The sequence below is a fragment of the Hemiscyllium ocellatum genome, chromosome 10 (assembly GCF_020745735.1).
Source record: "Hemiscyllium ocellatum isolate sHemOce1 chromosome 10, sHemOce1.pat.X.cur, whole genome shotgun sequence".
Taxonomy (NCBI): Eukaryota; Metazoa; Chordata; class Chondrichthyes; order Orectolobiformes; family Hemiscylliidae; genus Hemiscyllium; species Hemiscyllium ocellatum.
The window spans coordinates 20,404,201-20,432,023 of record NC_083410.1 but is presented as its reverse complement, the minus strand read 5'-3'; the positions used below and the strand labels follow the sequence as shown (position 1 = coordinate 20,432,023).

The following is a 27,823-nucleotide window of genomic DNA, read 5'->3' as shown; positions in this document are numbered from 1 at the left end:
CTAGGATTAAATTCAAACAAACACTACTAATGAAGAGTTGCAATTACATCAAAATAAGTACAAGATCAGTTAAGACGAGCATTGGAAGGAGTGGGAAAAATATAAGGCTGAATGTTAACAGGAAGAAATATTGTCATTGGATTACAATTGATCTCAAAGGGGGTGCCAGTGTTGGACTGGGGTGGACAAGGTCAGAAGTCACACGACACCAGGTTATAGTCCAACAGGTTTATTTGAAATCACAAGCTTTTGGAGCACTACTCCTTCATCAGGTGAAGTCAAGGGGAGGTGCCCAGGCTCAGAATTTATAATCAGAGAGATCAAAAGATCATGTAAAAGCTGTGAGTGAAGTGTCAACAGGCCAAATAATAGGTCCCTGCAGGTTATCAAGAGTGTCAGACTGTGTGAGTAAAGTGTCAACAGCTGACTAACAAGTGAAAGGATGACCTATAATCTGATTAACTGAGGCAGAGAGATAATTACAAAATATTTTTAAAAGTTTGTGCTGGAGACAAACCAAATGATTACACAGGTGTAAGGGTGGTATACCGACGTTCTAACCAAAGTAACAAGTAATCCAAACCTGTACAAGCTAACTAAGGTAGAGAGGTGTCAGGTGTTGATAGAACTGACTCATTTTTACTTTGCAAAGAGGGCATCCCCTCAGGATATTATCCAGTTTCTGCTTGAATTCCCTACCTTGGGAGTCTGTTGGAGTGCAGGAATGCATGCTAATAGTTCACCCCTCATATTTGTGAAAGGCCTTACCTTCATTCAGAAGAAGGATGTTATGTTTCTCTGCGACACCCCATCTGGCCTCCTTCAATTACCCTCCAACACTCGCCCACTGTGAGTATTAAGTCTTTTATTATCTCCGTGATCCTCCTGCTCCCCCTCCTGATCATGCTCCCATCCAGATCCCACCCTCAGCCTTAGCTTTCGACTTATTCAGGTTCATCCCTCTCTGGTGTACCTGATTACCTGATTGGGCACCCACCCGAAACAGACAGTTCCCACCCTTCCTTGTCCCTATCTCTGATTCTCCCCAATGATGCATCCCAGTTTCCTCCCAGGATCTCTCCAGTGTTCTCTATAACTCCCATTCCATGTCATCCTTTCCTATCTGAACATTTAGAGTTGGCATCCCTTTAGAAGTTTAGCTTTACCCATCTTGTCTCGTTTCATCCCGTCTCGTCTCATCCCTTCCCCTCCCGTCCCATCCCCGTCTCATCCCATCCCATCTTGTCCCACCTCATCCCGTGCTGTCCAGTCAGATTTGCTAACGTCAGCTAGCATGGTCGCCATCTCAGGCAGGTTTGCTGGCCCAGTCAGAATTCCCCCTTGTTACTTTGTAGGCCTTTAACAACACAATAGGTGTGGCCATGTATAACTGACTTCACATGAGCTGATCGACCCCGTCAGGCTTCACCCCCTTACACTGTAAGTGTTTGTAAGAGAAAGTGAGGACTGCAGATGCTGGATATCAGAGTCAAAATGTGTGGTGCTGGAAAAACACAGCCTGTCTTCATTCCTGATGAAGGACTTATGCTCAAAACCGCGACTCTCCAAGTTCTCGGATGCTGCCTGACCTGCTGTGCTTTTCCCTGTGGTGGGTGAGTCCAGAACTACAGGGCATAGCTTTAGAGTGAGGGGAGAAAGATATAAAAGAGATCTAAGGAACAACTTTTTCACGCAGAGGGTAGTGTGTGTATGAAATGAGCTGCCATAGGAAGTGGTGGAGGCTGGTACAATTGCAACATTTAATAGGATTCTGGATGTGTATATGAATAGAAAGGGTTTGGAGGGATATGGACGGGGTGCTGGAAATTGGAACTAGATTGAGTTGGGATATCTGGTTGGCATGGACGGCTTGGACCGAAGGGTCTGTTTCCATGCTGTACATCTCTATGATTCTATATCTTTGAGATCTCGCAAGTAATTCTATGGATTGAGGTGTTTATGAATATTCCTGGAATGCTGAGGAATGTCCAAGGGGTTCCAGGAACTTGAAGCAAAACTTTAATCTGCAGTCAGGATCCCGAGCTTGAAGATCCCTTCCAATTAAGTTCCCCAACTGCTTTCTAAAAGCATATAAGGAGTATGGAAGATTCTACCCCATATTTCTAAATGTTGCCAGAAAATAGTGGAAATTAAAGAATGAAGGAACGTGTTGTATTTATATACCCAGCTGCCAATGTATTCCTGCACTATCACAGCACGTTGATCTCTGCTACCCCCAGCTGTGTTCATTGTTTCAATTCATTTCATACTTATTTAGAATTCATCTTCGAGTACTGTCCATTATTGTTGTTCTTCGCTGTTAAATTTCACTTACCCTTTGTCCTCCCAGTTCTGCATCAAACTGACAATTATCTACCATGTTTGATCTGTTTTATCCTCTCTGTTACACTCTCTACTACACAGGATGTACAAGGATGTTGCCAGGGTTGGAGGCTTTGAGCTATAGGGAGAGGCTGAATAGGCTGGGGCTATTTACTCTGGAGCATTGGAGGCAGTGGGGCAACCTTATAGAGGTCTATAAAATCATGAGGGTAGAATAAATAGCCAAGGTATTTTCCGTGGATGGGGGAGTACAGAACAAGAAGGTGTAAGTTTAGGAGGAGAGGGGGAAAAGTTAAAAGGGACCTAAGGGGCAACTTTTCCATGCAGAGGGTGGTGTATGTATGGAATGAGCTGCCAGAGGACGTGGTGGAGGATGGTACAATTGCAATTTTTAAAAACACATCTGGATGGTTTAGAGGAAGGGTTTAGAGGAATATGGGCCGGGTGCTGGCAAATGGGATTAGATTGGGTTAGGATATCTTGTCAGCATGGACGAGTTGGACCGAAGGGTATGTTTCCGTGCTGTACATCTCTATGACTCCATGTTGCCAATTGTCAATATTAAATTTTGCTTCAACATTCTGGGCATTCATGTTAATAGGCAATTCCATTCAGCAAGCCTCATTTTATTTTTAAACACCTTATTATTTGCAGCCATGCCTCATCTTGGATTTCTGTGCTTTTTAGCTTAATTGGAAGCCTTTCATGTGGAAGATCTGTGAAAGACCTCCTAAAAGTCCAAATAAACTATACATAGGGAATTCTACTGCTTGTCGTATGTAACACTATAAATTAATGCTTATTAAAATATGCAAATTTTCTGTCTTTCATCACTGACTTTTTGGAACATAACATCTATTACGTCCATCTCTCAACAAGTACAGATTAGCCAGTCATTATCACATTGTTGTTTGTCTTTTGGCTATTATTACAGTGATGACTCTTCAATGTTGCTGGCTGTAAATTCTTTGGGAAATCCAAGGATCATGAAAGGCATCATAAAAATGTTGGTTTTGTTCCTGATTCCCTGAAAGAATCATGTGCAAGTGTGCCCTAAACTCTACTAAAGCCTATAATATACTCCAATGGCTAGTTTAAATTCTGGTACTTTTCTGTTAAGAGTATTTCCAGTTTATATCAGATTAATTTAAGTTAAAGCATTGCTTGGAAAAGATCAGATTAATACTGGAGTCACAAATATGTGCTGCATTAGAGAATTCGGCTTTCTTGAGGATTTTCAGTTTCAGGATCAATTTTACAAATCCCATTCACCCACCATCCAATGTCATTGATAAGGCACGTGGTGGGTGGAATTAGAGTTACCGTATCAGAGAATTACTCCTGACCCTAGTGTTTCCTTCAAGCATAGGCCCCCTTTAGGAGTGTGTGAGTGGTCATTTGTATGTCATGGACATGTTATAGCACAGAAGGATGCCACTTGTCACATATATCTGCACTGTCACTTCAAATGAGCATCATTACCTGCTGCCAACCCTCTGCTTATTCCTCAACATTGTTACAGATGATTTCCTTCTAAATAATCATTCAATAGCCTCTTGGCAACCTTAGTTGAACCACCTTCCACCATACTTCCCAAATGATGCATTCCACACCCTAACTACTCCCTGTGTTAGATTAGATTCGATTCCCTACAGTGTGTGGAAACAGGCCCTTCAGCCCAACCAGTCCACACCGACCCGCCGAAGAGTAACCCACCCAGACCCATTTTCCTCTGACTAATGCACCTAACACTATGGGCAATTTAGCATGGCCATTCACCTAACCTGCATATCTTTGGACTGTAGGAAGAAGCCAGAGCACCCAGAGGAAACCCCACGCGGACATGGGGAGAATGTGCAGACTCCACACAGTCACCTGAGGCTGGGATTGAACCTGGGACCCTAGTGCTGTGAGGCAGCAGTGCTAACCACTGAGCCACCGTGCCACCTGTGTTTAAAAGATTTTCCTTGTCTCACATTTATTTCTTTTGCAAATCGCTCTCAATTTGTACCCTCTTGTCTGTTATCCTTTTATGAATGGGAACAGCTTCTCCCTATGTCCTGAATCAAGCCCCCTCTTGATCTTGAATAGCTCTCTCGGAGGATAAGGGATGGGTGATGGCCTAGTAGTGTTATCACTAGAGTGTTAATCCAGAGATCCTGGTAGCATTCTGTGGACCTGCATTCAAATCCTGCCAGGGTAGATGGTGGAATTTGAATTCAATATTAAAAGAAAATCTGGAATTAAGAGCCTGAATGTTGACCATGAATCAACTGGTGAAAAAACCCATCTGGTTCACTAATATCCTTTAGGGAAGGAAACTGTCTCCTTACCAGGGCTACATCTAGATCCACAGCAACGTGGCTGACTCTCAACTGCCCTTTGAGCAATGAGGTAAGGACAATAAATGCTGCCTAGCCAGAGACACCCTAATCCCAGGAATGAATAAAAACAAAGATCTTGCTACCTAATTTCCAAGAAGAACGGATCCAACTCCTTCGATCTAACCTTTTCAATTCTGTCCTCAAGAAAGCTGTTGTGTCTGCAGGATTATGTCAAATCTACAATTAGTTTTCTGTAGCCCACTCTATATGTTAAGTTTTGAATGTAAAAGTTGCTACTTTTTGCCTAGTTGTTGATATTTGCCATTATTGTTCAAGAACATCATCTCATGCCAGAAAAACATTTCCCAAGAATGAGCCACATGTGTAAAACATTAAAAGTAGCTCCCTTGATGTGCTCAGGAGCTGAACGTCAGCCGGAAACTCATTACTGGTAAAAATCATATGTTCACTCATGATTGTGGATGACCACAAGCTTGTGATTTACACACAGTGGCTTTTGTTGGTTTAGTGCTGTTTTATTTAACCAAATCTTATTAAGTTCTTACTAAATTGTTGCAAAGACCTGGAGCCAATCGATTTTCTGCCACATGTAAGTAAGATTATATCAAATGCTGAAAGTGCTTTGAAAAACACAGTAGGGTATTGTTTTTGTGAAGTCGTGTGGCCTTTCTTCACAGAAGAGAGCACTGCTGCAGGGAAGTGAAAGGTATCGCTACTAAGTAAATGAAGAGTAAGGCAGCTAGTCGGTGGTTAGTAGGATGTTTGACTGGAGCTAACTTGTGCATAGTTTAAAGCAGTTCATCTGCTGACTCAACTGATGCCAGACCAAGACACCTCAAGTTTGAGACAGGATTCCTGCACCTATACAGAGGGTAGATCATCTCAACTAGTGTGACAATCCAAGTAATCGGAACACTTACCATTCAAAGAGACAGAACTTCCTGAGATTACTGATCACTGTGCAATAGTTAACGTTATTATTTGATAAATAATATTCTGATCCGTTGCGATTGATTCGATTGAGTCTGACCCATATTATGGTTCGGAAGGAAGTTTCAGAATTTTTAGCTGTTGACAGTTAAGGAATGGTAAGTTAGAATGCTGAGTGGCTTGAAAGGGAGCTTGTATATGGTGGTGACTCAGTGTATCTGCTGCTTTTGACTCTCTAGAGAGTAGTGGCCACATATTTGGAAGGTGCTCTTGAAGGAGCATTGACTAGTTACTGCAGTGCACCTTGTAAGTGGTCCACTCTGCTGCCACTGTGTACTGGTGATGGAGGGAGTGAATGCTGAATGGGGATGGATTGGTTCCAGTTTAATGGGCTGTTTGGTGTTGAGCTTCTTCTGTATCGTTAGAGCTGAATTCCTCCAAGCAAGTGGAGATTATTTCATCACTCTCTAGATTTATGCTTTGTAGATGGTGAGTAGGTTTTGGGAGTCAGGAGGTGAGCTTCTTTGCTGCAGAGTTCCCAGCCATTGGTAGAATGTGACAACTATTTTCTAAATACATTCATACATAGATAAGTGAGTGGGCAAACTATGGCAGACGTGGTTCAGTGCGGGAAAGTGTGACGTCACCTACTTGGAGCCAAGAATGACAAAATGGAATATTTTCTTTTTGGGAAGAGACAAGACACTGTGAGGATTGTGGAGATGTAGGTATTTGTGTACACAAAGACTAATAATCCTTGGTCGTTATCTTTAAAATGTGCTGGAATGCGCAGTCAGGAGGTATTGCTTCACGTGTAAAGATCAGATCCCATTGGGTATATTGTGTTCAGTTTTAGAATCACACATCATTGGTCTTGGAACAAGTACATTTGTCAGAATTGTACCAAGGTTGACATGGTTACATTGTGAAAATAATTTCATAAATTTGGCTGTGTTCCTTGAGTTCAATAGGTGAAGGGGTGACCATGTATCAACAGGGAGCCCAGAATGGTAATTTCGTGGCACTAATTAAAGTTAACCTTCATTGAGAGGTGCATTGTCACTGTAGAAAGGGTCGGTGTCACACAGAAAGTGAACCTATCCTGGGAAACAGTGAGGAATGTTGCAACCTGTGACTCCAGGATTTTCAGTCTCTGCATTGGATGACTTGGTGGAAGAGGTGGAAAGGGGGAAGAGTTGTCCTAAATTCATAGGTCAGTAGAAGAGGCGCTCCAGACACACACTCAAGGAGATGATTGACCTATTGCTGAACACACAAGGATGGATATCAAAACAGCTTGCTGAACAGCCAGGTCAAATTACGGATAGCATTTATTGATTAGAGTAGGCTCATACGTGAACAATATTGGAGAAGGTAGAGATGTACAGGAAATACCACTGGTCTGTTGGCCCAGACTAATAAAATGTGCTGGCCATCTGAAATAACCAAAAAAAGAAGTGCTATCGAGTAAATAGAGCAGGAAACAGTTTGAGTCCAGTAGGAGAAAGTGAGGACTGCAGATGCTGGAGATCAGAGTCAAGAGAGTGATGCTGGAAAAGCGCAGCAGGTCAGGCAGCATCCAAGGAGCAGGACAATCAACGTTTCGGGCAAAAGCCCTTCATCAGGTATTTGAGTCCAGTCTGGCTCTCTCCTTCGGATGTTAACTGTGTATTTCTCTCCACAGAACCTGCCAGACCACTCTGTGGAGACTTTCTTCGTTATAGCTCCAAAGATTCAAATCCTAGCATGACAACGAATAATAATTCAATTCAATTAACAAATCTGGAATATAGAGATAGTTTTATGGCACCACAAATTATCTTTAGGGAAAGGAATCTGCTTCCTTACCTTACCTAAATGTGACTCCAAACCCACAGCAATGTGATTGGCTCCTAACTGTCGTTTGAAATGTCCTATGAAGCCACTTCATTCAAGGACTTTCAGGGATGGGCAGAAAATGCTGGACTTTTCAAGCATTCCAGGAAGGAATCAATTAAAAGCGCATTTTGGGTGGTTATAGGTGGTCAATTGTACAACAATAGGATTGAATGAAGGAAGAAGAGGTAATGCTAGAGCATCATGACTCTGTGAAATGACAGTACACGCATTCTTCACTGAGTTCAAGAGTCCATGAGTGTAAAACTCACATCATGTTTGGGAAGAGAGGAGTCATAGAGTTCTGCAGCATAGAAACAGACCCTCGGTTCAACTCATCCATGCCGACCAGATTTCCCAAACTGAACTAATCCCATTTGCCTGCTTTTAGCTTATATTCCTCTAAACCTTTCCTGTTCATGTACCTGTCAAAATGTCGTTTAAATATTGTAACTGTACGTGTTCTACCATTTCCACAGGCAGCTCATTCCACATGTGAGCCACCTTCTGTGTGAAAATTTGCCCGTCAGGATCCTTTTAAATATTTCTCCTCTTACCTTAAAAAGTTGAGGTAAATTGAGGAAGAGCCATTAGGTATTTCCAGGCTATGGGTGTCCCTCATTTCTGAGAAGCTGGACATATATTTTTCAGGAATGACTCCATCTCTCTAACTGGAATCCAAATTTCCTTTGATAAACAGCTTCGAAAACCTGGTCCCGAACATCTAGATCTATTCTTTGGAGGTGAGAGAAGCCGTAAATCGTAGAATCCCTACAGTGTGGAAGCAGGCCAATCAGTCCATTGAATCCACACTGCCCCTCCAAAGTGCATCCCACCCAGATCCATCCCCCTACCCTATCCTTGGAACTCCCATGGCTAGTTCACCTAGCTTACCAACCCCGGACACTATGGACAATTTTGCATGGCCAATCTACCCTAACCTGTACTTACTGGACTGTGGGAAGAAACCAGAACACCTAATGGAAATCCACACAGACAGAGGGAGAATGTGCAGACTTCACACAGACAGTCACTCGAGATTGTAATCAAACCTAGGTCCCTGGCACTGTGAGACAGCAGTGCTAACCACTATGCCCTAGAAACTGGCATCAAAAGGACCTTGCTAGTTGAGTGCTGGAGAGCTCCCCGTGTGGACAGCAAACTGTCAAATAAATCTCACAAAAAAATAGCAGTAGACTGGTGAAAAAAGGAGGTTTCATTTTGGTGGGTGTAACAGGAGTAAGGTGTTTGAATGATTGAACAATGATTTCAATCATCGGTTTGCCTAGTTACTACCAGTCAGTCATAAAATAAACATAAAATGGCCATTTGACAGTTCTGTGTGCACGTGTGTGTGTATGTGTGTATGTGTGAAAACACATTTAGCTTTATGATCTGTACAAGCAAGGTTTGAATGCCTGTAAAATGGATTCACTGTTTGTAGCTCATTGCTTCTCATGTGTTGAGAGTCTGGGGCTAAACTGAATATAATTAGCATTTCAAGATCCCCTGTTCCAACAGGAGCTTTTTAATTGGCTTCTGAGTAATGCACCTCCCGCTAAAGGAACCAGTTGTCTTTTATACTTAATGAGAAACTTTTCAAGAGCTTTAGAAGGGAAGAAATTGTAGTATAGACCAGCTGGATGTTTACTGGGCTGGGGAGTAAAGCTGCAGGCCTGACCACAGGCACGGGTGATGTTTTTCTGTGTGAGTATCTAAATAATTTCAGTGTTTGACTCTAACTTGCATCCACGAGAAAGGTTAATCATTTACAAGCTGTTGAGAAGCTCTTTGTTCTTTGAATAACTCACTGAAAGTGCAGCAGTGCTGTATGTAAAGTGTTAGGTATCAGTTTGCAGGAGAGTGCACCATTTACCTCCCCCTGTACTGTGCCTGTCCTGATCTGTTTCACTCACGGGATGTCAGTGGGCTGTGAGTCAGTGTTTGTGTCTTTCTCTGTCAAACTATTTTGAGCACAAATTGAGTCTTCTGGTGCTCACTTTAGCTTACATAATTGACATGCCTAGATCGTGACATCACATGATGCAGCAGCTTAGCAACGAGTAGAAAGAGTTTAAAGTCTATGAGCTTCAATACATCAATACAACTGGAGGAGTTAGAAAACATGCTGCTCCCTGGGACAGTGGAGTGGGGGATGAAACAGTCTGTTGCACCTGGTAAGTGCATTTATTTTCTGAACTGACAAACGTTCTTATGGATGTGCAAGAGCAATGAAGCAAAATTAGCAAACTTTCTAGGAGTTCTAGGCTGTTGAATATTTTTAGGTCAATTTTACAGAAAAAAGTTTCATTTTCAGAGTCTGCCCCTTATGTGTAGCACAAGTTTGATCTGAAACTGGCTGCATGTGTAGAAATACACGCTGCAGTCATCATTGCCAGTTTGCCATCGTATTTACACTGCCAAAAAGACAGCAGTTCATTTCCAAATGCACCATCAATTTTGAGACTACTTATCCTGGCATCTGTGTAATTCATGCAACACTCACTCACCCTCCGCACAAAGTCAGCTACACCCTGGGGAGTTACTTTTGAATCTCTAAACCATGCAAGTGCTTAGTATTTGCAGAAACTGGTGGTCTGAATCGAGGCATTGAATGATAGTTCTGTTTTCAGTCCACCTTCTGACTGGAAATCAGGCAAGTTCCCAATGTTAGCCTGGACCCTGGCCAGAGGTCATGTTGAGGAATGTCATAAAGCAATATGTACTGCTGTCATTGCTCATTTGTCCAGATGATGTCCCCAGGAAGCTTTGTAAAAAGAGAATCAACAGGTATGTCCTTTCCTGATGATCCAACACTGCAGTCCCTTGCTCCCCCACACAAACTGGAAGGTTAGTACTTCACCTTCTCTCTGATTTTAACATTGATTCATTAGTGTAGAATCTTGATCTGATTGTGGCAGAGGCCATTCAGCCTGTTCTGTCCATGCCAGCAATGTGCAAGTGCAACTAGACAAATCCCACTCCCTCGCCTTTTCCCACTGCTCTGCAATGCTTTTCCATTTGGACAATTATCCAGTTGAAGGCTCTTATCATAAGAGCTGCTTCTTTTAAAAGAAAGTATTTTCTCATGTCACCTTTAGTTTTTTTTTATTATTTATCTTATTATTAATCAGTGTCCCCTGTTTCTTCAGCCTGGGGCCAGTGGGAACAGTTTCTCTCTGTCTACTCTGCAGAGACTCCAATTGATTTTGAACAACTCTATCGAATGTCTTCTAAATCCTTCTTTTCTCAGAGGAAAATAGCCTAGTTTCTCTAATCCTAATCTATCAACATTCATGAAGTCTCCCCTCCCTGCAACCAACGCTGTTGGACTTTCTGGAATCCTCTGTAACAATTTCACATCCTCCTTCACGTGTGGAACCCAGAATCAAACACAATGCTCCAGTTGAGATGCAACCAGCGTTTTTAATGCAGCTTCACCAGAACTTCCTTCCTTTTCTGCCTCACTCCTGTATTTTTCAAGGACGTCATTCCAATGCCTTGATAATCACTTTCTAAATCTGCCCTGTCAGCTTCACTGACCTGTGCACCTGTAAACCCAGGTGCCTTTGTTCATACACCCATTTAATATTGTATGCTATATTTTATACTGCCTACCCTTGCTCTTCTTGCCAAAATCCATCACTTTGCAAGAGTTAGAGTTCAGCTGCTATGTAACTGCCCATTGAACCAACCCAGTGATATCCTCTTGATGATTTCCCAGTATCTTCCTCACGATTCATGATACTTGCAGGTTTTGTGTCAACTTCGAGTTTTGAAATTGCGGACTGCATATCCAAGTCAAGGTCATTAATACAGATCAAGAGAAAGCAACGGTATTAACCCTGACTCCTGGGCAACCCCATTATATACATTCTAAGTTGAAAAATCGAGACCATGACTCTGCTTGCTGCCATTCTGCAACCTTCATATCTATACTACCACTAATCCTTTTACTTCATGGGCTTTCATTTTGCTGACATGCTTGTAGTGTTCACTTTGAGATGCTTTTGGACGTCCGGGGCCACCTTAGTGATTCATCTGCCCTTTCTTTTTTCCACGTCAAAAATCTCAATCAAATCAAATAAACACAAAATTAATCTTTAACAAAGCCATAATGATTTCCTGAATTAATCTGTAATCTAATCTAATCTGATCTAAAATTTCTCCAAGTTACTTTTAATTTTGCCGCAGGTTATTATTTCTGAAAACGTCTACTATCACGAAGATTAAACTGACCTGGTATGCCAAGTATTTCCTTGAACCCTTTATATTTTGAAAGAAATAGTATTTTTCTGGTAGTGTTCCTGTGTCTGAGGAGAATTGGAAAATTACAGCCAGTATTTCTGCAATTTCTAGCCCTGCTGTCCTCTGTATTCAGTAATGCATCTGGCCTGGCCCTGTCGATTTATCAAATTTAAATACAGCCAGCCTCTCTATTTTTAAGTGATGATTACCCAGTCAGTGTTCTTACGATCTGCCGTTCTTCATCATGACTTTGGTGACATCTCCCTTGGTAAGGACAGATGTCAGGTTCTCATTTCCTCGTTTAACCATACCCTCCCTGCGTAAAATAGTCTTTGTGGACTCTAATTAGCCCATTCTTAATCTTCCTACTTATGATAACTTCACGTTACCTACTGCTGAAGTGCTGTATTAACTGGTATTTCTGATATCCCCCTGATATACCTGGAGAAAGTGAGGATGGCAGATGCTGGAGATCAGAGTCGAGAGTGTGGTGCTGGAAAAGCACAGCAGGTCAGGCAGCATCCGAGGAGCAGGGTGAAGAGCTTATGCCCGAAATGTTAACTCTCCTGCTCCTCAGATGCTGCCTGACCTGCTGTGCTTTTCCAGTGCCATATTCCCTAATTTCCTTTTGTATGAAAGCCCGGTCTGGAACCCACAAAGCTGCTCAGAGCTTGAAGTCCTCTTTGTTTTTCTTTTTAAAGGAAGACCTGTCAGAAGCAGAGTTAATTGGCAGATTTCTGAAACTCCAGTGTTGGATATACACCTTCTGGTGGACAGTTGACATCTTTGGGCACACTGCGATAACATAACATGGATTTTATAATTTGTTTACATTTCACTGTACTGCCATGTCCGTTCAGAGTAAGAATGTGCGGTTGGAGCTGTTTATTCAAACTAATGAGTTGATATTCAAACCACCTGTCTTCAGCTGTGGCGATCAGTCTGTTCAGTTCTGCCTTTACTGTGATGCCTTGCTGTTTCTGGGCAAGGGTGGTGGGGAAGAGCTATACTGCACTTGACTGTCCAGCTGTTTCCTGCTTCTCACTTATATTATCGACTTGACATCTGTCCTGCATGACCTTTTCAACCAGTTCATCTTACTCTCTATTGCTCATCATCCAGAGAGCCCTGGCTTTGTTTCTTCTGTATTTCTCATTGTGGACAAGTATATGATCTGTATGTGAACCGAGGCCTCTTTGAAGACAGTCCATTGTTCCTGTTTTACATGGTTACAGCTTTGCTTCCCAACCTTTGCTTCCATTGGCTAAATCCATGCTTGCCTACTGAAATTGGCTAGCTCCCCATTAATTACTTTGAATCTGGATTGCTTTTTGCCATCTCTCATAGCTTATTCACACATGATATTATGATCACTATCTCCTAAATGTTCCGCATGATCTACTTGACCTCATTCTCCAGAATCAGATCCAAAAATGCCTTTTTCCTCTTTGGGTCAGAAACGCAATGATCAAAATAATTCTCCTGAATACATTCAGGAAGCTCTTGACCCTCTCAATGTTTTACACTATTAGTTTCCAACTGTTTAAAAATAAGGGATTTTCCATTTAGTCCAGAGGTTAGGACAAAATTATTGTCGCTGAGGGTTTTTAGTCTTGATTCTTTTTCCCAGATAGCCTTGAATATGGTCAATGACCCAGTTTCCAATACTGAGATGTTGATTGACATGGAAGTCAGGGGTCATAAGGGATGAACAGGAAAGTGGACTAGAAACCACAATCTGATCAGCCTTGACTTTATTGATGGGAGGAACAAGCACAAGCTGAAAATAGCTTATTTCTGCTTATTCTTGTGTTCTTATTACTATTCCAGGTTCTATTAGGATAAGTAAATCAAATTCAGTACTTTTTTACCTTGTAATTTCCTTGTAAATTTGTTCTATATATTTCCTGCTAGGTGATGATCTATAGAATCTCCCAAGTACTAATACCTCTATTTATTGTTTGATCGCTTTAACTAAATAGCCTCTATCCTTGATATTTTGATGACATTCTCTCTTTCCAGCACTCTTATATTCTACTCAATCAATACTGTCACTTTAATGATTTCTCAACTTGGATTTCTTAATGAGCTCAACTTGGAATCGAATGTAACATCATTGTTGTGAAGAGACTGGCTAAATGTTAGGTTGTTGCCTGGGAGACAGATGGAATTGGTTAGCTAGCGAGGAGGGACAATGGCTTCAGTCTTTCCAGGTTTTAAATGGAGAAACATTGCATGTGATCCAGTGGATGTCCGTTCCGTTCAGCTGAAGCTGCCTCTTCAGATCAGCCTGAGAGCTGCTTATCCACCTCCTTCCCGTGGAAAGGAAAAAAACGTAACCATCACAAATTCAGAGTAATCATCAAATTAATCAACAGGGGGGTGAGAATGTGTTTTACACAGTGAGTCACAATGATTAAAATGTGTCTGTATGAGTTTCTGCCAGGTGCTCCGATTTCCCCCCATAGTCCAAAGATGTGCAGGTTATTGGCTTGGCCTTGCTAAATTGTCTGTAGTGTCTCGGGGCGCGTATACTAGGTGGATTATCCATGGCAAATGCAGGGTTACAGGAATAAGATAGGGGAGGTGAGTCCAGGTGGGGATGTTCTTCAGAACATTGTTGATGGGCCGAATGCCTCTACCTGCACTGTAAGGATTCTGTGGTTCTATGATTCTATTGAAGATGCTGAAGGTTTGTTTGCAGTCTCCTCATGGGAAGAGGTACTGGTGGTGTATTTTTTTATTAATATAGATTTGGGAAAGGGGAGAATGATGAAACTGAACAAGGCTTTCAGCTGCTCCAGCCTGCTCTGACTTTCTAGATCATTGAATGGGAAGTGACACTTTAATATGTGTGTTCTCTCTTTTTAGATATAGATTTTATTGTCACATGTACTCAAATAGGGGAATACAGCGAAAAGTGTCTAATGTCACCACATGGCACCACCTTAGGTACAAAAATAGTAAAAGAAACAACGTTTAAATAGTTAAGCATTCGTAGAATAGGTAGAAAAATAAGGTAATAAGGTAATAGTTAATATTAAAGTCCTTCTTAATATATAACCTAGAAAAATAAAGTTCAAAGGTCAGCAGCCTTTGAGTGCTTGCTCGGGCTTCAACCTCCTCTGCTTAGCTCACTCTGTTTTGGGGAAGGTAGGGGAAATGATGTGGGTCACCTGGGAGAGCGGTCTGATCCAGGAGCAATCCGGAAACCATCAATCTTCAAACATTGAGGCCCTGGCTCCAAAGCAATGTCCTAACTTTGCCGAGCCCTGGAAGAAGCTTGTAGCTTTCAAAGTGATCACCTCTCATTCTTGAGAATATCAAGGCAGTCTCATCATCTGTTCTCCTGGCTGTGTGTTTGGTTGTCATCTATCTTACCTTAGGCTCAGTAGCCTCCTTCTCCTGGGATGTCTGCACAAAGGGACACCTCGCAGAAGTCTTTGTGGGCAGTGTTGCTGTGTGCATTGTCAGTGCTGACTGGAAGAGCTGGGCCATTAAGTTACAAGATAAGAATGTAATGCTAGGCCGATGCTGTCAAATCAGATTTGGCTGTGAGTTTAATCTCTGCAGAGAAATTCTGGCATGTACTATTTCAATCACAGTGCAACTGAGAAAGATCCTCTAATTAGGATAAGCTGACTTGTGCAGAAAAGGCCAACTGCAAAGATATGGAACATTCCATCTTCAGAAATTTGCCTAAAGCCTATCATGAGATCTTTGGCACAAGGCATATTCAGGAGCGTCTTGACTGGGTGTCTCAGTATCTGTTTATGAATAATATTCCACAAAATCCAAAGAGGAAAATATCTGCATTTATATGATGTCTTTCATGACCACAGAATGCTTTACAATTTAAAGTGTAATCTATGTAGTAATGTTATCACAGAATCCCTAGAATGTGGAAACAGGGCCAACAAATCCACCCAGACCCATTCCATTACTCTGCATTTAAAACTGACTAATGCACCTCTGAACATTGTGCACAACTTAGAATGGCCAATTCACCTAGCCTGCACATCTTCAGACTGGGAGGAACTGGAGCACCCGGAGGAAACCCACGCAGACATGGGGAGAATGTACAAACTCCACACAGATAGTCGCCCGAGGCTGGAATCGAGTCTGGGTACTAGGCACTGTGAGGCAGCAGTACTAACCACTGAGCCACCATGCCATCTCCCACAACAAATAATGTGATCAGATAATTAGTTTCATTGTAGTAATTGCTTGAGGAAAGGGATAGTTGCCCTTCAAATAGTGCTGTGTAATCTTTCAAACCCTCCTAAGAGGGCGGATCCTGGAGCAGGACACAAAGCCATCGTATTTTCCCAGATACCTACTCCTGGTACCCTGTGGTATTTGTTGAGTGTGGTGCTGGAAAAGCCCTTCATCAGGAATGAGGCTTATGGGCCGGGGACCTGAGAGATAAATGGAAGGGGGGTGGTGGGGAAGGTTGGGGCTGAGTGGAAGGTAGCTGGGAATGAGATAGGTAGATGAAGCTGGGGGAGAAGATGATAAGGTGGAGTTGATAGATAGGAAAGACAATGGACAGGTCAAGAAGGCAGTGACGAGTTGGAGGCTTGGGACAGGGTATAAGGTGGGGGAGGGGAAATGAGGAAACTGGTGAACTCCACATTGATGCCATGGGGTTGCATGGTCCCAAGATAGAAGATGAGACGTTCTTCCTCCAGGCGTCGGGTGATTAGTGTTTGGCGATGGAGGAAGCCCAAGTCCTGCATGACCTCAGTGGATATCTTTCCCATCTGTCTGCTCCACCCTCCTCTCCAACTTATCACCTTATCCCCCACCTTCATCGACTTATTGCATTCTCAGCTACCTTCCCCCCAACCAGACCTACCCCCACCCCCTCCCTTTTATCTTTCCACCTTTTCATTCCTGATGAAGGGCTTATGCCCAAAACATTGATTCTCCTGCTCCTCGGATGCTGCCTGACCTGCTGTATTTTTCCAGCACCACACTCTTGACTCTGATCTCCAGCCTCTTCACTCCTCACTTTCTCCCACCCTGTGGTATTTGTCATTTCTACCAGAGTTTGGTGTGGGTAAGGGCTGTTTTGTGATGGCTTGCTGACAGCAATCTTGCTTTGAATTTCTTCTTGTTTTGAATCTATATAGTGTTAGTGGATGTACCACTGTAGATTGTCTATGGAAGAGGTATGATTATTAGATGACAGGAATATTTAACTCATGATAACAATTAGCACAGCTACATTTAGATTACTTACAGTGTGGAAACAGGCCCTTTGGCCCAACAAGTCCACGCCGACCCTCTGAAAAGCAACTCATCCAGACCCATTCCCCTATATTTACCTCTTCACCTAACACTATGGGCACTTTAGCATGGCCAATTCACCTAACCTGCGGGAGGAAACTGGAGCACCCAGAGGAAACCCACACAGACACAGGGAGAATATGCAAACTCCACACAGACAGTTGCCTGAGGTGGGAATTGAACCCGGGTCTCTGGCGCTGAAGGTAGTAGTGCTAACCGCTGTGCCACCATGCCACCCACAAGTCTGACAGAATTACCAGAAAATAATAATAAAGCCCTGCAGGTGCTGAAAATCTGAAACAAAAGCAGAAATTGCCTGAGGAACTCAGGGGTCTTCAGTGACAACTGTTATAAAGCATTGGCAATGAGCTGTCTCTGTTTCTGGTGACACGAGGGAGGACTGTCATGAGGGGCAGAATTTGGAATCATTTTCATGATGTCTTTACCAGGATGTAACCAAAGGCACTTAAGGGACATATTAAATCAAAGAAAGACACCAAGTCACAGCTGGGAGTATTACATCTGATGACCGAAAGCTTATTGGTCACACACATGAGTTCTAAGAAGTGACTTAAGGGAAGAGAGTGTGACCGAGGTTAGGAGAGAAACGGACAGGGATTTCTAGAGCTTTGGATCTTAGCAGTTGAAGACATGGCCCCCATTATTGGTACAATTATAACTGGAGATGTAAAAGAGGCCTGAGTTAAAGGAGTACAAATATATTGGAGGTGTGTAGTACTGGAACAGATTACAAAAATAGACAGGGGCAAAGCCTTTGAGGGATTTGAGAACTTTAAGATTAGGATGTTTGTGCAAATACCTCCTCTCGGGCTCCCCTGACATGATGCTTTAAAATACAAAGTGAGCAATGATAGAGGCCCTTCAAAGTTTAGAACTGGAAATAAGATTTGAGTACAGTATTGGCAAAATAGTGTTTAACATTTTATGTGCTTTCTTTTCCTAGTTTGGTACTAATTGGTTCGGAGACAAGGCCTCACCTGTGTGCCAATGAGAGCTGCTTGCAAGTTGAGATGCTGTTCTGGAAAATGCAAATGACCCTTTGATAAGCCCAGAAGGACCATGGGATCAATTAATATAGGAAAGGCTGCCACATTGAATGAATTGTTACATGCCAGCATCGATACTATTGGTGAGTATATTTAGTTAAAGGGAGCAGAATGTGGGTACATCACAATTCTTATTCTTAATTGCTGAAATAAGGTCTTACATACATTGGTAATAAATATACATCTTTGTTAAATCTCAGGGTAATGTCATCCTGTATTTAATGTATTGTATTTAAATCTGGTTCCTGGAGGGATTTGCTCATTATATATTATGACTTAACCATCCAAAAATGTAAAAATTTCCACTAAGACTGCAAAATGGATGATTTGCCTGATTAATTTTCTATTCAGGACAGGAGCAAAACACATTAGGTTGTATCATTAACAGAAAAGATCTCTATTTAGAGCAACACAATTAAGTTCAACAAGAGCAAGGAAAGGGTTACTAAGGTACTTTAACTACAACTGTTCAAAAGCCCCAAATACATACACTCAATAATGATTTAAAGATTGATAAAATCAATCTTATGTTTTGAGTGTAAAAAATGAGGTCTGCAGATGCTGGAGATCACAGCTGAAAATGTGTTGCTGGTTAAAGCACAGCAGGTTAGGCAGCATCTCAGGAATAGGGAATTCGACGTTTCGAGCATAAGCCCTTCATCAGGAAGGGCTTATGTTTTGAGTGAGAAAGAATAAAGACAGCAAATTCAGAAAATCAAACCACAAGGTGGAAAATTCTCACAGTCCTTTTGTTTTTGGCAATGATGATGTGCTGTTATCTCTAGGGTGACAATCATTCACCAATTCAGGAGTTGATCAGATGGACCTAGGTATTTTCTTGTTTAGAATTCTTTTAATTTTTTTGCTGCTCATTTCTTTTTCCTAAATGGGAGAGCGTGAGGGAGAGGTGGATGCTTTCTGCCTGTACATTTCTCTGTCTGTGGCACTCACAGCTTTTAACATTCTGCAACTCAACCAACCGAAGGGCTGTTGTCATGCAGAATTTCCTGATGTCAAGAATCTTCATGCCACTCCGTCTTAAGTTCTCCGCCTTACTTTTTCAAAAACTCCCATTTCAGCCAAAAAAATTGTCTCTTCCAATTACTACTCTTAAAAAAAAATAGCATTTGGATGTAAATACATGAAAATGAGGCCAAGGAGTGACCACCAGACACTTCATTGCTCCCACTGCCCACAGGATGGTGACATTTTCTGTTGGCAATGACCAGTAATATTGACTCCAACTCCCTGGTGGGGAATAAAAAAAACAAGTGGTATTGTGTCTCATTGTAATGTGAAACTTAACTATAGAAAATATTGACATATAGCAAACATTTGTTTTCAAAAATATAATCATGATGCAAATCATGTGAAAGCATGTTCTAACACTAATGAAAATACTGCTTGACATTTTTCCCTCAGTAAACTTGTACAAGTCTGCCCTGAAAAAAAATCATCTTAACTCGCCTGCTGGTTGGGTTTGACATAAGGGAAAGTTGGATCAAAATTGTCTTGTCACTTTCCTTGCCCCATCTGCTTCTGAAGTTCAGTGATACATTTTGTATCAGGCAATCGTGCCTTGCTGAAACAGGTGTTAGGCCCCTTGGTATAATCAGGGGCCTAGTGTCTGCTTCCAGGACTCAGTCAACTAATTCAGCGCACCCAGCTCAATGGTTCTGGGTAAATTATAGCCTTAAAGACAGTACTACAAACCACCAGAGAAGAGGTGTGTTTTTCCAGTTTCTCTTGCTTCAATGTAGAAACAAGAAGTTGAAGTACTCTGGATTCCAATGCAGTCTCCTGTTACCTGTACTCCTCTTATTCACCATTCCATCGCCTGCCCATCCTGGACTTACCTGTTCCTCTGACACTAATACAAGCAGATCTATATTGGTCAAAAAGGTCTTATCACTCTCCTGGTCAAATCAGCCCAATTAATTGGCACCACATCCATCACCATCTTAATCATTCATGTCCTCCATCACCAATACACAGTGGCAGCAGCATTTATCATCTGTGACATGTCCTGCAGTAACTCAACAAGGCTCATTCAAGAGCATCTTCCAAATTCCTGACCTCAATGACCCAGAGGGGTAAGGACAGCAGGTACATGGCAATACCATCTGCAAGTGCTCTCTCCAGTCACTCACCATCTGATTTTGGAAATATATCTGTTTGTTCACTGGGTCACAATCATGGAACTCCCATTCAAACGGCCCTGTCGAAGTATAGGTGCCACACGGACAGCAGCAATTCAAGAAGACAGCTCAGTACCACCTACACAAGGGCAATTTAGTTTGGCAAAAATGTTGGACACATTCTAAATACAATTTTTTTAAAAATAGGAAACGTCCGAATTGGTGAGCCGCATTGGTCGGCTTGTTCAGTGTCTGCTGCTTGCTTGCGGTGTGGAGATGAGGCTTCAGGTTTAATTTAAGACAAAACCTGAACCTCTCCTCATTGCATCAGCTAGCATCCACCTTCAAAACCTTTAACCCACACCTCCCTTTATCATTGAAGGTGTTACCAAGCTGCAGGTCTCCCACTTTGATCAGATTATGTATTTAAGTTTCCTTTCTCCTTGACCTGGGAAAGATGTGCTGTCACAGTGAAGAGTGGAATCTTTTTGATCTCAGCAATGTGAAAGACATGGGCTGCAGGTGCCAGAGAGGGATGGATAGGGAGGAAAGAATAGTTTGCAAGTCAACATCAAAATCATGAGGGAGGTGCTCAGATGGAGCATCTGTCAGAGTGTTCTGTCTGGCCTTGCATTCCATTACCACAACTATTTCATGCATCGACGTGCTCTGTTGATAATGTCAGGCCTAAACTTTATGAAGGAGGCATGAAATGATTGAATAGGGCAATCCAGGGATCAGACAGGAAATGGAGTTGAGGTAGCAAATCAGCTGAGAGATAATGGAACAGCAGATCTGCCTGAAGGACTGAATGGCCTAGACCTGCTCCTAGCTTTTATGGTCAACAGCTAAAAGGTGCAGCCATATTGGATGGAGATGTAGGAGCTATTTTGAATCTTGATGTACCATTCATTTCATCCATTTGATAAAAATTAATCTGAAAACTTGGTCATAGGCTCATGCAGCACGGAAACAGACCCTTCAATCTAATTTGTCCATGCTGACCAAGTTTCCCAAACTAAAACTAATCTTACTTGCCTCTCTTTGACCCATATCCTTCTAAACATTGCCTATTCACGTACCAGTCCAAATTTATTTTAAATGTTGTACCTGCATCTACCACTTCCTGTGGCAGTTTAATTTGCATATGAACCACCCACTGTGTTAACAAATTGTCCTACGGGTCCCTTTTAAAGCTTTCTCCTCTTACTTTAAAATTATGCCCCCTAGTTTTGAACTTCACTACCTCAGGGAAAAGATTTTTGCTATTCGCCTTATCTATGTTCCTCATGATTTTATAAACCTCTGTAAGCTCACCCCTTAATCTCCAATGCTCCACGGAAAGAAATCCCAGCCTATCCAGCCTCTCTTTATAACTCCATCTCTCCAACTCTCATCAACACCCTGGTAAATCTTTTCTGAACTATCTCAAATTTAATAATACCCTTCCGTTGGCAGGGCAACCAGAACTGGATGCAGTACTCCAGAAATGGCCTCGCCAATGTCCTGTACAAACTCAGCATGACGTCCCGATTCCTAGACACAATGAGAGCAAGATGGAGAAAACTTCAAGGGATTATTCAGAATTAAGAATGTCACTGTTGAAGGGGGGTTAGATTGGAAGACTTTCTACATACTTTGTGTTAGTAATGTCAGGTCAATTGTTTGGATACTGGTAGAAATGAGATTTTTGTTTATGGAAATATAGTAAGTGTTAGATGTATCATTAAGAGTGTGTAGAAGTTTGCTCCTATTCTTTGTGGCTGGCTGGTTATGAGCTGTGATGTATCCACACTTAAAATAACTACAACGAAGTTCAAAATTGCCTGACAGAATGCCGTTGTGGATAATCACAATGAACTGCTGTTTGGTTTCAGTGGCGACAGAGAGACTTTCAGTGAAAACCTCTTGAGAAAATGATCCTAATTTTTTTTTGGAGTAAATAAAACAGCATTCTCATTTAGGCCGGTATCTGTCTTCTACCAGACAACTGGCCTGACATTACCAAACCATTGTATGAATAGCCATCCAGTCTGATCCTCCTTTCAACCTTGACCACCTTAATTCCAAACAAACCCTTGAATTTTATACATACTGCTCCATCTTCATTTTTGTTTTCAGTTTACTTTCAGGTTTTATTTTCATTTTCTTAGCTGGTTTATTTGATCCTTTGAACTGGGTCTACTGTTCCATAAGATCCCAGCTCACTTTCTATTTTGACTCCATTGTCCCACCCCATCCCTGGATTGCCCTATTCAGGCTGTCCCTTCCCTCATAAGATTTATCTCTGTGTTTATCATTAAGAAGCACTTTAAGGGCTGATGTATAAGGTGGTTACGATAATGGAATAAAATGGGGGGTTGGGGGCAGGGAGGAGTGCAGCATGTTCTGATCCCTCAGTTTCTTTGACTTGTGTTGAATCAGGAGTTTACACATTCTCCCCGTGTCTGCGTGGATTTCCTCTGGGTGCTCCAGTTTTCTCCCACAGTCCAAAGATGTGCAGGTCAGGTGAATTGGCCATGCTAAATTGCCCAAAGTGTTAGGTGCATTAGTTAGGTGGATTGCTCTTTTGGAGGGTTGGTATGGACTTGTTGGGCCAAAGGGCCTGTTTCTATTCTGTAGGGAATCTAATCTTAAAAGAAAGCACAATTCTTTGACCAGTCCGTGTCAGTGCTTCCTGCTCCAGTATTGAACGATGAGCTATGACATGTCCTTGTGGTCACAATAAGGGGAGTCATTTCTTCAGCAGACATCACGATTGTCTTGGGAGGGTTGGTGAGGAGCAGGCCCATTTGAAGTTAAGGCAGGATATAAGAAGAAGATTCCCAAAGTAACGTAGACGAACCCTTCGCTCTGGACAAAGTGAGATTGGTTTTGCAGTGGACTCTATTTAATGTCGTCTTTAAACAAAACAACTGAGGTTGTTTCCCGTTACTGCAATAGTAAATGAAACCTGCAGTTTTCCACTCCGTGTGAGAAACCCAAAGGAGCACTCAGTGCTCTTTTATCAGACGTATCTCCTTTCCTTTATTTGTGTGTGATTTTGATCAAGGGTTAGATATTGTTCAGAGTACTGGGGACCTGGTTAATCTTCAAATTAGTGCTATAGGACCATTTGCACTGACCTAGGAGAACAGATGGGGAGCCACTGTCTAACATCTCAATCTAATCATAGCACATCTAACAGTATAGCACTCCCTCAGTATTGACATTGGAAGGCCAGGATGGATTTTTTTGTTTAAAGATCATTTGAATTCAGAACCTTGTGAGTCAGAGGCACGAGGGCTACCAACTAACTGCCAGCTAATACCTATGAAGATGTTATAAAAATGCAAACAATTTTTTCTTTAGTTTCATTTCTGCATGCTTTCAACACCTATCAAGTTGAAGAGAACAGTTAATGAGCCTTAGATGGATTAAGAAGGAGTAGGGAATTATACTCAGCTTGGTTAAGATAACAGCTAGCCTACAGCAGGAGCATTGTTCAGTTCTGGGTACCACCCCACTGGAAGCCTGTGAATCCATTGGAGAGAGTGCACATGAGGTTTACAAGAATGATTCCAGGGATGAGGAGCTTCAGTTATGAGGATAGATTGGAAAAGCAGGGACTGTGATTTTTATTGAAGTTTTTAAAATCATACGGAATTTGCACAGAGGAAAGGCAAACAACTGGTCTCACTTGTAAGTGGATCAAGAACAAGATTTCACAGATTTAAACCCTTTTGCAATCGAATGAAATGGAATGTGAGAAGGACCTTGTGCATGTAGCAAGGAGTTGGGGCATGGAATGCAGTTGAGGTACTTGAAATCTCAAGTACAGAGCTCAACTGTGGATTTTGGAATATTGTTTATTCCTCCTAAAGATGCCAGTGGTTTGAATTACTGTACAAACATCCTTGTGCACATGGTGTTATTGTGAAAACACTGACACACAAGCCTCTAAACACCAGCTGCATGAGGACATTTATCGGCACAAGCTGCTGAATAGGAAACAAGTCAGCAATTTTTCCTGCCTACACAACAAGCCTGTCTCCAAGACTCTCAGCTTGAGCAACCAGTCAACGATCACAGAATTGTTAGAATATAGAAAGCAGCCGTTCGGTCCATCGCATCTTCACCAGTCCTCCAAATGGGCATTATGACATAGTGCCATGCTCCCACCCTTTCTCTGTAACTCTACACATTAGAGACTTATTGAAATTGAAACAATGCCATTTAGAAAGCTCAACTGAATTTGTTTCCTCCATGCTGTCAATCCTCTCCATCTCTCTCACTTCCCCCAGCCATTCCGGACCCTTTAATATCTCCAACTTTAATTGCTCCACCATTGCTGCCTGGTTTCTAATCTCTTCAATCCCTATCCTCCCCTTATCCTTCTTCACTTGTTCAAACTTTGACCAAGCTTTTGGTCATCTCACCTGATATGCCCTAATGTGGCTCACCATCAAATTTTGTCTTTAAATGGTACACTCCTGCTCTTATTTCTTTTATACTTAAGTTGTTATAAAGTGAAGGACCAGAGATCATAGAATCATAGAGATGTACAGCATGGAAACAGACCCTACGGTCCAACCCGTCCATGCCGACCCGATATCCCAACTAATCTAGTCCCTCCTGCCAGCACCCGGCCCATATCCCTCCAAGCCCTTCCTATTCATATACCCATCCAAATGCCTCTTAAATGTTGCAATTATACCAGCCTCCACCACTTCCTCTGGCAGCTCATTCCATACACGTACCACCCTCTGTGTGAAAAAGTTGCCCCTTTTATATCTTTCCCCTCTCATCCTAACCCTGTGCCCTCTAGTTCTGGACTCCCCGACCCCAGGGAAAAGACTTTGTCTATCTACCCTATCCTTGCCCCTCATAATTTTGTAAACCTCTATAAGGTCACCCCTCAGCCTCCGACACTCCAGGGAAAACAGCCCCAGCCTGTGCAGCCTCTCCCTGTAGCTCAGATCCAACAACCCTGGCAACATTCTTGTAAATCTTTTCTAAACCCTTACAAGTTTCACAACATCTTTCTGATAGGAAGGAGACCAGAATTGTACGCAATATTCCAACAGTGGCCTAACCAATGTCCTGTACAGCCACAACATGACTTCCCAACTCCTGTACTCATGAGTGGAAGGGGTGAGAATAGGGATGTTGGATACGCAGAGCACAGTTGGGACCAAAATGTGGCCTAAGGTGGTTTCTTGATCTTGGGAAGGTAATGTTGGAGGAGATCAGCACGGAGCAGGATTTCATCAGTTGGTGTGTTTTTTAAAATTCCGGCACAAGATGTGGGTGCTGCAGACCAGGTGAACATTTATTGCCCATCCTTAATTACCCTTGAGCAGATGGGGTTGCATTCAGCAATAGCTGGGAAAATACATTGAAGAAGTTGGGACTGTTACCCTTGGAGAGAATGTTACTTTGAACAGATCTGATCAAAGTTTCCAAAATCGGGAGTGGGCTGTGTAGACTAGATGGGGAGAAGCTGTTCCCACTTGTTAAAGAAAGAGATTGAAAATGGTGTGTGCACATCAGGGTCTGGAATGCACCACCTGGAGACGTGGTGGAGGCAGGTCCCATTGAGGCTTTCAACAGGACATTGGATGGTTTGGATAGAAATGGTGGGAAAGGCAGAAGATTAGCTGTAGGTAATAGAAGCAGTGCTGGCACAGTGAGCCGGATGGCCTCCTTCTACTCTGTAATGATTCTGTGCAGAGACTGAAGCATAGAAATAGTGGATGCCATGTGTGAAGCTTAAGTCAGGATCTAGCAGCTTAGAAAATTTGTGCACCAGTGAGTTGAAGCTGTGTGAGTTGCTGGGGAGAGTTGTGGAATCCGTGGTCAGAATGGAGGATTCTTTCCGCTGGCTTTAGGTTGCCAGAGTTAATACCTTGATGTTGGACGAGTGATTTGACAGCGCAACGTAGCTGTAAAGGTGGTGGCTGAAAGGTACACCTGGGAAGCATAAGCATAGACCGAAAGCTGTAGCCCATTTAGACAGGCATCATCGCTAAGGGGCAATGTGTAAGGGTGAAGGGAATTCAGGGAAACACTGACTTTGCCATTCTGAAGAAGCCATTGCTGGAGGTCTGTTGTCACAACCGAAACAGGAGCAGAACCAAGCAGTCCAACAGATATAGCCCACAAAGGAGGAATAACAGAAGAGAATGAGTTCTTTAACCATGTCGTTATGGTGTGAGCAAGAAGACCAAGTACACGTTAACATCCTGTTGGGTAGTTCACCGAGGATACCATGAGTCGCGTTTTCTTTCCTCTGGTCCTAGTTTGATAATGAGGACAAAGCAGAAACTGGATTTCAGGTTGGAAACAGGAAGCTGAGTGTATGGAGCTTGATTGCAGTGACATATTCAGCTTTAGAAGAAGCTGAGAATCTGGCCGACAACTGGTTATAGGAGTGGAGTTAACAAATTACCTCAAGGCAGGAAAATCCCTGATCTGAAATCAGCAACTTAGAAAGTTTGTTTTGTAACTGAACTGTTGAGCTTGATGACAGAAATTAGTCATAGTGTATTCAATAAGACACCAGTCTCTCTGTATACTTAAGCTTCCCCATAGCAAGGCAGAGTAAGACCCAGTTCCTCAGCCCCAGTTTGCTCATTGAAAGCTGATGGTTGTTGGGATATTTTGGCTAATGAACAAGAAATTCCAACTTGTACTGCAGCCTTCCAAAGAAGGTGAGCAAGACAGAAGAGATCTCATCAACAGCATTGGTGCAGTTATGCCCTCGTGTAATTTGGATTCTAATCACTAGTTGACGAGAGGTTCAGGTTTCACTTTTGTTTGGATCCAAACAGGGGTTGAAGAGCAGCAACTTCCCTTGGCTGTGCCGGAACTGTGCCAAGAAAATGCCCAGTGCCTTATTTGTCCAAGGACATGAAACAGGGAGCCTGCTTCACCACTCCGTAGAAATCTACCAGAATGGAAAAAAATTTACTGGACACCGTAACTGCACCTCCATTTTTTTTAGATTCATTTGGTGGTTTAAAATGGCAACTGAGGAACATCCCACCCCCCAGCAAGTTAGCAATCTATCTGTGTTTTAGCAGCAAGGAGGCTACTATAATTACATAACATTCTGATAAATTTGTTTACTGCTTTTACAGCAATTTCTTTTTTTTTCAACCCAACCTCCCACCAAGTGGCCAATGGTGTGCCTTTTGTATTTGGCTGGAACCCATACTCTCCCCAAAAAAATGAAAATCCACTCACATTCCTCCATTACAGATCTTGTTCTCGCCTGATTGCTCAGTTAGAGTGTGACTAATGTTCTACCTCAACATAATTTTCCCACTCCATCCCCATACCCGTTGATGCCTTTAATGTCTAGTGATCCATCAATTTCTAACTTGAAAATATTTGATGACTGAACCTCCACTGCTCTTTGGGGCAGAGAATGCACAAGATTTACCTCTTCTGTGTGTAGAAATGCCATCTTACCTCAGTCCTAAATGCCCTATGAGAGCAAATGCCCCTGGCTGTAGATCCTCCCCAACCAGGGGAAGCCTTCTTCCTGCATCCAACCTGTTGAACCCTGTCAAAGTCCTGTATTGTCTCAATGAGATCCCTT

General features: G+C 42.4%; 1 protein-coding gene across 1 annotated transcript in view; it reads left to right on the top strand.

Annotated features, from left to right (window-relative positions):
• Positions 1 to 27,823, top strand: part of rasgrp3 (RAS guanyl releasing protein 3 (calcium and DAG-regulated)) — a 138,571-nt gene that overhangs the window by 36,555 nt on the left and 74,193 nt on the right. The window contains exon 2 of the mRNA XM_060831321.1: positions 17,998 to 18,183. Coding sequence (XP_060687304.1) covers positions 18,114 to 18,183 — 70 coding nt within the window. The 5' untranslated portion in view covers positions 17,998 to 18,113. The remainder of the gene's footprint in view (positions 1 to 17,997; positions 18,184 to 27,823) is intronic.